The sequence below is a fragment of the Phocoena sinus genome, chromosome 2, assembly GCF_008692025.1.
Source record: "Phocoena sinus isolate mPhoSin1 chromosome 2, mPhoSin1.pri, whole genome shotgun sequence".
Lineage (NCBI taxonomy): Eukaryota > Metazoa > Chordata > Mammalia > Artiodactyla > Phocoenidae > Phocoena > Phocoena sinus.
In genome coordinates this window covers 23,645,049-23,658,542 of record NC_045764.1, presented here as the reverse complement: position 1 = coordinate 23,658,542, position 13,494 = coordinate 23,645,049, and the positions used below count along the sequence as shown (strand labels likewise).

General features: G+C 45.5%; 1 protein-coding gene across 5 annotated transcripts in view; it reads left to right on the top strand.

Moving 5' to 3' along the window:
* The window catches only part of GATA3 (GATA binding protein 3), a 29,826-nt gene extending 20,934 nt beyond the window's left edge, over positions 1-8,892 (top strand). For 4 of the 5 annotated variants that reach the window (XM_032623033.1, XM_032623035.1, XM_032623036.1 and 1 more), the window contains exons 5-6: positions 2,502-2,627; positions 6,749-7,557. In XM_032623033.1, coding sequence (XP_032478924.1) covers positions 2,502-2,627; positions 6,749-7,033 — 411 coding nt within the window. In that variant the 3' untranslated portion in view covers positions 7,034-7,557. Of the gene's footprint in view, positions 1-2,501; positions 2,628-6,748; positions 7,558-8,508 lie in introns of those variants that run through there. The other variant, XM_032623037.1, reaches the window with a different exon arrangement.
* The last annotated feature ends 4,602 nt before the right edge of the window (positions 8,893-13,494 follow it).

Sequence of the window (13,494 nt, the reverse complement as noted above, 5' to 3'; positions counted from 1 at the left end):
TTTCCTGTTCCTCCTTCCCTGCTCTGTCTCTCCAGTTTGCTGCTTTTGCACACTTGCAGACTTGCTGAAGACCACCCTGCCCGCCCCCTCTGTGTAGTCAGCTCTTCCATAGATGCATATCTAACACTGAATGAACTCGTGCAGGAAATAGAAGGGAAGACCCATAGAATTGTTTTCCTAGTGTTGCAAGATTTTCATAAGTCTCACAACTAGCTTGCTTTATTAATATACTTTGTCTTCTGCTAGTGACCCAAACAGTGTGACTTTTAGAGGTTCTGTATAAATTCTCATAAAGTCTAAGCCTGTTTGGATTCATGTTACCTTCAATACGCTGCAAAGGGCTGCACCATGAGCGTGGTTATTTGGAACTCTTATTCTATCGGTTGGCATTGTGCAGTTGTACCATCCCTTCTCAGTTGTTGGGCCGGGAAATCCGGCACTTGCGTAGATATTAGTCTATTACATCCAAGTATTTCTTTTAAAGGGGGAAGACCAGTCCAGGACTATAATAATAATCACATGATACTGTAGTTGTCAAAATCCTTAAGCACCAATTTCATATATCATTTTCCTCCCAAGAGTACACAAGAGCAATGGTTAAGTCTTAAATTATCATGTTTCATAAAGGCAGGTGGACCAGAGGCATGTGGGATAAGAGACAGCACTCTTGGACTGCGGTGAATTATTTTCCAAATGGACAACTCAAAAGTAGAACCTTCTCAGTTATGAGGGAGAAGGGCTGTTTTTCCTTTCTAGTTCCTCAGGACGCAGAAACTAAGAATTACCAAAAACAAACAAAGGAAAAAAGCCACAGCTCTGCTATTTAAACCTGTGGGAAGGGGCAGCATCTCTGTGGAACAATTGAGTAGCTTTGAAAGGAAAGGAATCAGCTTGGTTCATTCAGAATTGCCACTGGGTTTTCAATATCTGACCTCTTCGGGTGTTTGGCCCAACTTCTTGCTGGATAAAATACTGAGGGAAAAGCACACCCTGATCCCTGTCCTTTCGTTCTGTGCTTTCATAACCATGCCAGAATTTTCTTGATCACAGATAAAGACCAGATGAATTCTTTTTTTTTTTTTTTTTTTTGCGGTACGCGGGCCTCTCACTGTTGTGGCCTCTCCCATTGCGGAGCACAGGCTCCGGACGCGCAGGCTCAGCGGCCATGGCTCACAGGCCCAGCCGCTCCACGGCATGTGGGATCTTCCCAGACCGGGGCACGAACCCGTGTCCCCTGCATCGGCAGGCGGACTCTCAACCACTGTGCCACCAGGGAAGCCCACCAGCTGAATTCTTACTCCTTCTCTTGCCTTTGATAATATTTTTGAGTCCCAGGGACCGAAATAATTTTGCAGTTGAAATTTTCTTTTTATGTGGCAAGGGGGTGTGAGGAGATGAGAGATATATGGTTACAAGTGACCCAACCTCATTTCCTTTCAAAAGTTTTTGAGCTTAAGTTTTCTTTTTTAACGTATGGACATAGGAAATAGTCCCCTTATACATTTAAGTGCGTCGAAAAGCAAAAGAAAAATCTCCCTTTTAAAGGAAATGAGGGCAGTGACACAATCAAATAATGAAAATTCAACTTGGGGCTGACATCTGACCTGTAACCATTTTGCTCTGTGAACAGCAGATAGGAAGCACCTACTTTCAAGAGGGTGAAATGAAATGAAGTTAGGAGCGGGGCCAATGTTCCTGGTGGATTGCAAAATTCCTTGTTCCTCTCAGTTTGTCTCACTAACTGAAAGCCACCTAAAGAGGATGAAGATGGCTGTCACCACGAGTGACCAAATCTGAAAGCGTGGGCCGTGCACATTTAGGATGCCTGCAAATTGGCTGAGGTCTTGTTCACTTAGGGTGTCTGGCTTGGTGCTTTCTCCGTGGCCCATCCCGTGGGTGCCAGCCCCACGTGCGCAGACGTTCTCTCATTCTGTCAGCACTCTGCCCTCCTTATCATCCAGCGTTGCTTTATTTGGGATCTAGAAAGTGCTTTTGATGCTTGGGTTTGTTCTTCCTTGGCTGTTGGTCTATTGTGATGACTAGTATCCTTGTTGAGAACTGCTTTTCTGGGCAGTTGCTCTTGAAAAAGACCTCCTGTAGGCCTGAGAAAGGAAGCCACTGAGAGCCTGGAACCCAAACTAGTCTGGTTAATTCAAAATTGCTACCCATAAAAATGAAACATCTGGAAAACTTTGGGGGGAGGGAGGGGGGCTCGTTATGTCGGTGAGGTGATGTCGGCTTTCTCGTCCTCCCGAATCCTTCCCCAGGGGACAGCAGGCTATGTGCTGACCACCGGACTATGGTCTGACCTGCTCCTATGCCAGTGGATTGGCTTCATGTTTCTTCTAGATGCAGATTTTGGGGATCTTTATTACTTTCATGTGGGCCACTTGCTAGTTTTGATTTCAGTGATAATTTTTTTTGAGTTGGTCTCCGTAGCTCTGCAAACCCATTTAACACTTGTTTTGATTTTTATCCTCCCCTCTCTTCCCGCTCCCCAGTCAGCAGCAAGAAGGGCAGGTACGTCCTGTGCAAACTGTCAAACCACAACCACGACTCTCTGGAGAAGAAATGCCAATGGAGACCCTGTCTGCAATGCCTGCGGGCTGTACTACAAGCTGCACAATGTAAGTGTCCCGGGGACCCGCCCCCCCTCCTGGAATGGCCCCCTTTGGATGGTGCCCAGTGCACAGCATCCCCCTTCCCTGATCCCCTTCCTGAGTTTTTTAAGAAAGAATTTTATTGGAGTATAGTTGATTTACAATGTTGTGTTAGTTTCAGGTGTACAGCAAAAGTGGTTCAGTTATACCTATACTATATCTATTCTTTTTCAGATTCTTTATCCATCTAGGTTATTACAGAATACTGAGTAGAGTTCCCTGTGCTCTACAGTAGGTCCTTGTTGGTTATCCATTTGAATCGCCCAATGACAAGGCTCAGAAAAGGCACTGCAATAGGACCCAGTGTAGGAGAGGACTCGGCACAGCGTAGCCTTGCTGAGATTGAAGACTCTAAAGCAGATGACCCAGCCCCTTAGTTTGTATTGGAAACAGTACGCATGGTGGACCTGGTCTGGGTTTTTAAGGGGAGAAAAATCTTTCTCTTGGAAAAACCAAAGTCACCAGGGTGATGACTTTGGTTTTTTGACTTGATGTTTCTTTGAGTTTTTAAACGTTTTGCAAAAAAAAAAAAAAAAGAGAGAGAATGAGCCAGTGCAAAGAGAAAGGTAAATAGGATTGTAATGCACGGCACGGGAGTTCAGGGCGATTCAGTTACTGAGGGGTAAAGAGGCTTGGTGAATTTTAAACGGATTCTCTGAATAAAAGATACGAGATGAGAGATTTCATCTGCTGAGTTTGTCCTCACCAGGAGAACTCTTGCAAAGCAGCCGACGGAGGTTATCCTTACCAGGGAAAAGAATGCTTTTCTCCTTCTAGATCACATTAGCAGAATGATAATTGTCAGTCAGTCACATGGGTTTGGCTGTGTCATTTTTAATCTTTCAATTTGGGGGTCCTCCCATTTTGCAATATGTTTACCTTTAAAAAAAGTTTTCAGCTATTTTTTTTTTTTTTTTCCCTGCAACAACTCTGGCTGACAGGCCATGACCCTTATGAGGCCAGAAGTTTATGTTGATCCCAGAGAAAGAATTTTGTCTCTGTCTGTCTGTCTCTGTCTGTCTTTCCCTGTCTCTCTCACATCATCTCTCTGGCACTGTCTGGTTCTCCTGAAGTCTCTTGACCAGTCTGATCTTGGTAATGTCTGGGAGTGAATGGGGAAAGGCGGAGGGCTTTGCTCAGAACCATTCTGACAGTCAACGCATCTTACCCAGAAACACCTGGGAATTGGGGAGGAAGCTTTTTTGGTTAGCGTTTTTGAATCACAGGAGAACTTCCCAGGGTGACCCCAGCAACTAGTCCTTTTGTGCTTCTTGGGAATGAGTTGATTTGATTCCTTGGGACCCCCATAACACTCACCTCCCTGTCCATATGCCGTCCGCTCTCGATAGGAGGGGCCTGGCGCTGACGGAACGGGGCTCTTACTACAATCCATCGTTTCTCTCCCACACATCCTCAGACTGTGGTCTGTGTACATTTACCAGCAATGAAACCCCAGGCCCGTTTTCACTTTGGGGAATTTCCTTACTCACTGCCGTGGAGAGAAGCCGATTTGTGATTAAAATCTGGAAGATTTGGGACCTTAAGTTTTCTGAGCTACCCAGTGGTTGGTACAGCCGATCAAATGATTTGGGGGTTGTAATGTATGGTTTTGCAAAGAACTTTCATGTTACTTGATTACATTTGAGCCTCAAAGAGTCCCATGATGTAGACAGGGCAGAAATTATTTTGATTTCCCTTTTACTTGAAGAAGTGATGACTCAGAGAAGTAAGGAACGTGGCTGATGAAGTAGAAGGGCCAGGATGGACTTCTGAATTACGTAAGGCCTTGCGGGGAGATGAGTAACCTCAGGACTAATAGAGAACAGAGGAGAGTAAGCACCTTCTCCTTTTAGAATGTACCAAAGTTCTGTTCAAAGTAATGAATTGCGTGTGTATATATACTTCTTTCCTATTTCCACAGAAGTATAGGAATTATGAGAAACGAACCAGCTATAAATTCCTTTGACTACTCAGCCACAGTGAGATAGGCTCTCAGTTGTGTCCAATCTAAAAAAACATCTATTTCTGAAGAACACGAATTTCTCATTAAATCAAAGACAGGTCAAGGAACCTTCTTCACTCCTCACTCCCACCCTATTCTAAATTGGCTCCCGACTTCATGGTTGGGCCCCAGTGGCTGGGAGATAGAAGGTGCTCATCCCCCAGAGCGGTTCTTCTGCCTTCTCTGGTTTAGTAGGAATTCACAGAAGGAGGCGGATTTGTTGTGTATTTAACAATAAGAGATAATAATCTATTAACATTCTCCTCTTGTTGTGTTTTGTTCTGCCCATCGAGATACCATGCGTGACCTAAGTTAGTTCCTGTTTTCTTATCTAGGTGTGTAGATAACTACCTATCTCAGTATCAGTGTTGGGACTAGTTATCTGGCTTTGTGTGTTTATCTGTGTAACTAGATATTATATTTAGATACCTGGCTCTGTATATCTAGATATCAGCGTAAAGAGCCATGTGTCTAGGCAGTATCTTGGGGGAGATTCGATGTGACAGTAGATTCCTATCGCCTCTGTAGGCTGCATCTTTATCTTGATTATGACTTTGAGGAAGGAACCCTGAGATGTTCTTTGGGCAACGACCTTTTAGGTCCTCTGTCGTCACTCACGTGGCCTTCCTGCACAAGGGGGAAGGCAGGTGTCCGTCCCACGGAGTGGTTCTGTACCCCTCTCCGGGTGACCAGCTCAGGCCCAGGAAGCTGTGGGTTTGCTGCTACCAGTAGTGTTGTCGGAGCCTGGCCTCCTTGGCTGCTAGATTCTTTCTTCCTTAACTATCCCTTTCTAGCCTTTGGAGCAAACAGGCAGGTCCTAGAGCCATGAAATCTTCTCTTCCTCCACCCTTGAGGACCCTGGAGGAAGGAGTTGTTTGTTTCCCAAGCAGTCAGGAGTGACTGAGACCCTGACCTTCCCTCTCTGAGTCCCTTTGCCCATTTCCCCAGAAACACGGCCAGATGTGTGGTTGGTTTGCTCTACGGGGCAGATGGCCGCTATTGAGGTCAATCTGATTCTGACTCCTCGTGGGGAATGATCTCAGTTTGCTTTGTCAAGTCCCCTCTCTTGATTCTTCTCCCCACCCCCCTAAAACAAATGTGTATTCAAAACAAAACACATGAGGCTTATCAGAAAGAGAGCGATGGTCTGCTGCCCTGGGGACGGAAGACTAGCGCTTGCCTCTGTCTCTTTACTCAACTTCAGGCCTGGTCTTTGATTTTTAGGAGAGTGCCTTCAGGCTAGCACAGAGCTTTGTACCCCGTAAGTGGATATTAAATTCTTGTGGATTGGTTGTTTCACTGTTTGTCTAGTAAGAAGTGGATAGTCAGGACCAGGTAGAAATTGCAACTTTCAATCATCACCGTGACTGTGACGTGGGCAAGAGCTTATGTTTCGGAAAGGCACTTTGTATTAAATTATGACCCCAGAACTTACACATTTCAGGGGAAGATTTTACAGCACCTCTTGTTTAGAGAAGTTCGTCAGAAGAGAGACAACCAGACATGACTTTGAAGAGGGAAGCAGTCCTAGCTTCCCAAGGCAGAGCCAGACACTTAAGATCGATCGCCTTGCACAGTCCTAACACAGATTTTGGACCAGTAGACAAGATATTATTTCCCCCCTTGAAAACCCCTCCATTGCCTCCATGCTCATGAAGTAGTCTAAGGTCATTCTAATGGAAGAAGACAAGTTATTATTATATTTTAGTTAGCAGAGAAATACAACCATCTTGGGTGGGTCTCTAGAATATGGTCCTTGGAGACGGAAAGTTCCCTGAGGCAAACTTTCCCCCAAATGATTGGTGCAGATGAATGTAATGAATAAGCCCTGCTTGGAACACCTTACCTATGGCCTCTTGGTTTCTGAAATTGATAGAGGCTGACAGACCCCCACCGCAGAACCCTAGCCTGCAGGACTCTGGGTCCCTGGGAAGGAGGCAGGAAGGTGGGGAGGAAGGGGCCCCCTGAAAGCAGATCCCCGATCTGGGGCAGTCAGAGGAACCCGGGTTGGGGTGTGAAAGTCTGCACTATTTTGGAGCCAGCCAAATAAAGTAAAAAAAAAAAAAAAAAATTGATCTCTGTTTAGATTAACAGACCCCTGACTATGAAGAAGGAAGGCATCCAGACCAGAAACCGAAAAATGTCTAGCAAATCCAAAAAGTGCAAAAAGGTGCACGACACGCTGGAGGACTTCCCCAAGAGCAGCTCGTTCAACCCCGCCGCCCTCTCCAGACACATGTCTTCCCTCAGTCACATCTCACCCTTCAGCCACTCCAGCCACATGCTGACCACACCCACGCCGATGCACCCGCCCTCCAGCCTCTCCTTCGGACCTCACCACCCTTCCAGTATGGTCACCGCCATGGGTTAGGATCCCTGCTCGATGCTCAAAGATCTCCAGGCGAGAGTCCCTCCAGCCCCTTCTACGTGTGCATCTTTGCAGCAGCAGTATCATGAAACCAAAACCCGATGGATCTGTATGTTTTTGCAGGCAGAAAGCAACACGATGTTTGCCACTTGGACAGAGGAGCCCGCTGTGGTGTCTGTGTTCTCACTCCCTGAATCTGGATACCATTTGTGAATAAGCCATTCAGACTCATATTCCCTATTGAACAGGGTCTCTCTAGTGCTGTGAAAAAAAAAAAAAAATCGCTAAACATTGCATATAACTTATATTGTAAGAAATACTGTACATTGGAAGAAGAAGACTTTATTGCCTCTGTCAGGAAGGCACGAAGGACGCCATGCATTTTAAGGACGATGGAAGAAAATAAAGTGTGGAAATTAAGACGAAACTAGTTCTGATATCCAAATGGACAAACTACCAGTTTTTTTTCCTTTTCCTGGTCACAGTTTGATGCATTAAAAGAAAAAAAAAAAAGGAAAAAAAAAAAGAAAAATGTTGTAGGCGAATCATTCGTTCAAAGCTGTGGGCCTCTGCGTAGGAAATTCTATCACTCCGGGCAACGCGTTACACTCCCAGATTGCCATGGAGGGTTCAGTTAGACTTTCCTAGGCCTCCATGCTTTGTGAACAAGTCCCTGTAATTGTCGTTTGTACGTATAATTCAAAGCACCAAAGTAAGAGAAGTTGTAGATTTTTTTCATCATATTATACAGACTGAATGGTTGTACAAATTTATTTCCTGCTAGTGTTAAGAACTGCTTTTTTTGTGTGTGTGTGTTTCCGTTTTAATATTTTCCTTCTCTCTCAATTTTTGGTTGAATAAACTAGATGACGTTCAGTTGACCCAAGGCGGTTGTGCTCCACAGGGCTGATTTTGTTTTTCCTTTTTGTTCCTCAATGATATTTATTAAATAGCTTCTAAGGGTACAAGAGCATCTGTCCTTTGTCACTTCTCCTGCAGCCTGTGCTATGAGGGTAGCAGTGTATGAGCTACCCGCGTGCATGTCAGCGGCTCGGGCCCGACAGCCCGGGTTCTGAGAGCAACCTGGCTGAATGTTAGCACCTGTTGTGTTCTGTGTTAGTGATCACTGCCTTTCATGCAGTCTGTTGGAATAATAATATAAAAAGATAATAAAGTTAAAAGATTTAAAAACAACCACATAACATGGTATCAAGAGTGGTGGCCAGTCTCTTCTAAAATCTGGTAGCTCTAGCTAATTGAAGCAAAAGGAGTTCAAACAAAACAAAACAAAATAACAAAGCCCAAACTCGTTCAGTTATTCACTAGGAGATAAGGCAAACCCCAGACAGTCAACATCAATTCATTTGGGAAACTGGGGATCTTTGCGGCTTATGGGATGCAGCCCAGAGGAAGGCATCCCCAGGCTGGAGCAGGTTCTGTGGTCCTCTCTGAGCTGCCGTTCCCTCCTCCTTTTCTAGCCTCAAGGAGACGATCTTCTAGCAGGAGAAACAGGAAGATTTCCTCGTTGGGATTCTCGGGTAGATTTGCAGTTGATGGATCTCTGCAAGATGGAAAGGAGCTGGGCTTCACGTCTGTTTTGCTTTTCTACTGTTGAATTGAATAACATCACAGTGAAGGGTTGATTGGAATGTTTGCGAAACATGAAATAACCATTTTGTAACCTACGCTGTATAGTTTCCTTTTACTCTGTTGACAGAATGTGTAACGCTGGCACACATCTGAAAAATCTCTGTTAATCGCCTCTCTGCTTTCTTAGCAAATATTTCAAGCCTAAAGCTCAATGTTGAAATAAAGAAGTAGAGGATTACTGAGATGCAAATGAAGATCTGACTGGCTCCTAATTCGGATGTGGTTTCTGGTTACTTGTGAAACACCCAAGGCAGTGGTCGTCTGTTGCCATCTTAAACTTGGGCGCTGTTACTGGAGAGTTCCAATGTTTCAGGATTTGCCACTTTTTTCCTTCATACAGATTTGAGTGAATGCCCTTTCACCTTAAGAACAGGAGTTCAAATTCTTAACATTCTTGGGGTAGGAGAAGGGCGGGCAGGGGTGGGGGGCACACGTAGCAAAATCCCAAACTCAACACTCCAGCTACATTTTGTTTTAGGTGCTATAGCGATAGTGGCACATTTGATCCTATTCCTGCCTCAGACAAATGCCATTTTATCATTCTGTACAAGGATTTTACATTCGAAGATATTTTTGGAGGATGATGCAAAAGATTTAAAAAAAACTGTAACTATTCTCCAGTTTCTCCTTTCGAATGTTATATGTTTTCATGGCTTCAATAGTTTTGGTCTTTCTTTTTTTCTTCACGTAAAAGAAAAAAGACACACTAGAACAGCCACAGGAGAGAGGGTTTCCTCTAGAAAAACAGAACAAGATAGTAGATCTAAACTGCTGCTCCAATATTCTTGAGTAAATTGTACTCCTGATTAATTTTCCACCTCTTCTGCCTCGCTTTTGAAATAGCTGCATTTAGCACATCCATGGGAATATATGTGAAGATTTGGAATATTTCTTAAAAACATTTTAAAAGCCAACATAATAGAAAAAAAAAAACTACATAGCTGTTGAACAGTTTTGCCATTTATGAACGTTCATGATGTAAAAATTCTGATGAAAACACTTCTTTCACTGATGCAACAAATAATACCTGTTGAGGATCTAGGCTGAAGTCCATTTAAAAACTTTTTTCTTAATTAAAAAAAAGCAGATTAAGAAATAGAGAAACCAAGGTTCCAGTGTCTCAGTCTGGTGACATTTACAGGTTATTCCCCTTTGAAAAAAACAACGTGAACTGTGGCGAGGTTGGGCCCCTGGGTTGGTCTCCATGCAAGCAGAAGATGTGACACAAGTGGGGACACTCAGAACCTGCCTTCTGAGAGCAATGTCTATTTTCTAAACCTTTTTTAAGCGTTTAGAATTATTTTTAAAGCTGACTCCTCATCGCAGGACATCATTTTAGTATTTCCTAAGTCTAGAAACTGTGTGAAAGGAGCAAATTCTTCCCAGGTAATGCATGTCGGATCCGAATTCAGTAAAACACCTGTTCACAAAATTCAAACTCAGAAACTCAAATGCCATCCATTTCCCACATCTGATATGTTCCTCACAATGGTGAATTGTCCCACTGACCTTTCAGAGATTTAGAAGCATTATGATTCCACGTTCTCCTGTGTACTATCCCCCTGTCGTCAACCCCAAATCCACCCCAAATCCTCAAACCATTCTTGTGATCCTTCCTGGACAGCAGGCATTACTGACTCCTCTGTAGAGAAATTCCCTTCCATTTCCAAGCTAAGCAGAGATTAAAAAAATTTTTTTTAATTAAAAATTTAAAAATCACAAAAAGATGCAAAGACAACCTTTGAACGATAGCATTTTATCGTTTTATCCACAGAGCAGAAATTTTAACCATGATCCAAAACAGCTGAGTAATACACCAACCCCTTTCTGCACTTCCAAATGAAATGAACTTCTGAAAAACGTTTTCATTTTCACTTATTCCATCTTTCTCATATTGGTGTGAACACACCCTCAGACTGGGACTTGTCTGCACTTCTTTGCAAAAACCCAATAAAGGGAAAACCCCAGAATTCAGAGAAATTCACCGATCATCTGAAACGTCTGACCACCACTGTCTTAGGAGTCTGGGAACTTGGGTTTTTATTCCTGGCTGTGCCACTAACAAACAGGGTTATCTGGGGATTTTTGTTTGATTTCCCTGGGGGTGGGCTCTTTACATCATTAGAAGACATGCTGTCTAAGACCCATGTGAGAAGAAAAATGCCATGATTCCATTGGATTTTTAAACTTCTTTTGGAGAACATCCTTTATTAGGAAAGACGTCCTCACACCCCTGGTTAGAATCTTGAGCAGCCTGTAATGAGCTTCCAGATGGGCTGGGGTCGTCCCACTCTTGTCTGCCCTTAGTACTATCTCGCAAAACACAAATTAACTTGTATTTTGTGACGGTCACCCTGGGACAGGAGTTAGTGTCCCAGCCTGCGGATTCCCTGCTCTTTCCGCAATGTGTCCAGGCCCCTCTTGAGCGGAACACACAGGACTTGCTTGTCCTGCTGATGTTGGCAGTGTGATTCATATTTCACTCATCCATTGTGTAAAGAAAGTCTGCCTGAATTGCTTATGGCCCATTCTAGGGAGATAGCCAGCATCCAGCCTTTCTTTTTCCTTGCGTTCTCTCTCTCTCTCTCAGGAGACGAGGATCAGCAGAGGAAATAGATCAATGTTCCCCCAAAGCTGTTCCTTATGGGGTGCTCTGTCCGGATTCTGGTTTCTCTGGGCTGTTCCTCCGTCACCCTTGACCTTCTTTGCAGGGGATCCTGGTACATTAGACACATTGTTTGCGGTGCGCTTTTACAATCCCCTGTCATGTCTGTGTGCACAGTTTGGAGTGGGGATTTGGAGAGCGGGCACCCTCCCTGTCTCAGTCTAAACAAAAGACGTGCAGTACAAAGCACTCCGCCATGCTGCCAGGGCCCAGCAGCAGTCCCAAGGCCTGCAAATACCTGGAGGGGAGCTGCTGATTCCTAGGGAAGCAGCTGTGGGCCCAGCCTTGTGCAGATGAGGGATGCAGTGTGGTGACGGGGCAAACCAGCCCCTGGCACCGGCTCCTAATTCAGTGCATTGACCTGATGGGGACCCCCCTGCCGAAGGATCCGGATGGGGACGGCTCGATGCCCAGACTACCAGGTAGTCGACCAAGACATCAGCCAATCTGGTCTAACTTTTTTGGAGGAGAAGCCAGTGGACATTTCCAGAAAATGAGTTTTGCTTTTTTCTTTGTTTTTTTGTTTGCTTTTTTCTGATTATAGGATTAGTTAATACTTCTTAACCAAACTTGTAAAATACCCCTCAAATTTTTAAAGTTAAGTTTTACTTTTTTCCCATTTTTTTATTTTAAAGAAGCAGAAGAAACAAGATTTGGGGGGGGATGCTGTCGAATGGGCCATGTGTGGTCCAGTCTTTTGAATAGTTGGTCTGGAATCGTTTTTTGAATCTGGTGGCCCCAGGTATGGGGCTGGTGGAGCGGGGGCTTGGGTACAGCATGTGCTTTTTGGGGGTCATTACAACTCCATCTTATGAATTGGGAGGGATCGTTAAGTAAAATCCACCCGGTGAATGCGGCCACCCTCTCCTTCTCGGTATTGGGAGGTTTGCTCCCCGCCTTTGTCGGGCTGGCCTCTAACAGCTGGACAGGACAGCTGCTGGGCGTCTTGTAAAGCAGGCGTCTCTGAACACAGCAGCTTCCTCGGCCGCAGCCCCATCGACGGTCACTGCCAACTCTGAGCTGAAGCTGCCTGGACTCCCTCGTTGACAGCCCGTGACATTGAGTCAGAAATCCTGCCGAGTTCTCCACGGCAGGCCCAGAGCAGACCTGTCTTCTGTGAACTTGAGAGGTGAGTGCATGAAGCCCCCTGTCCTTCACCTGGAACTTTTCAGGGCTCCCTGGTGGCCTTAAGCTCGGCCTCCTTCAGAGAATACCCAGCTTCCCAGCGGTCCACCCATTGCGTTCACTCTTCTGAAGACCCGAGGACCACTGACAGCGGCCTGGAACCATGGGGGCCTCCCAGAAGGACAGGGGGGCTGGTCACTTGTTCTGTCTGGCCCTCGGGACTCACATGGACTGGACGATGAGAGGAACGAGGGTGAGAACATGGCCTGGAGGCTATAGTACACACTGGCTCCCTACCAAGGCCCAGGGCCCGTCAAACCACAGAGAAATGAGAGCTGCCTTTGTGTTGCACGCACCCTGTATGGAAGGCACGATGCTCAGGGCTTCCAAAGCCCGGTTCCCAGAAAAGCCAAGTCCAGTGAGAAGAGTATCCTCCTCATTTTATGGAAGAGAAAAAGGTAGGGTGGAGAGGCTGAGGAACACCCAAGGTCACACATCTGGTGAGGGGCTTTGCTGAGACGGAACCCCCTGGGTGCACAGCGGGCCCCCCGATGGGGGCTTAGCCCCGTGAGGGGCAGCCAGCCCCTTGTGCTCAGCTCCGTGCCGGGCACGTAAGACACAAGCAACACATTTCGTTTGATTCACAAACGACTGTGCAATGAACTGCTTTGAACCTAGATCGGTCCCTTTCTCAGAGGAGAAATTGAAATCCCTCATTGGACACAGTGGCCTCCAATCTGACTGAGTTCTGGGTGGGGAGAAGGGGTTGGGGGTGTGTGAGGCCGACAGGATGCGTTTGAAGTTCCTCCAAGGCCTGGTAACTGGTCCACAGCAACAGCGACACAGCTTTGTCTCCCAGGCAAATTCTTGGGGAACCTCAGGTCCGGTGCCTCTAGGAAGCCAACATTTGTATCATTTTCTTCCTGCTGCTGTAACAAACTACGGCAGGCTTGCTGGTTTACCACTCACTTCTGGAGGTCCGAAGTCTAAAGTCAGTTTCACCAGCTTAAGTTACAAGATCATG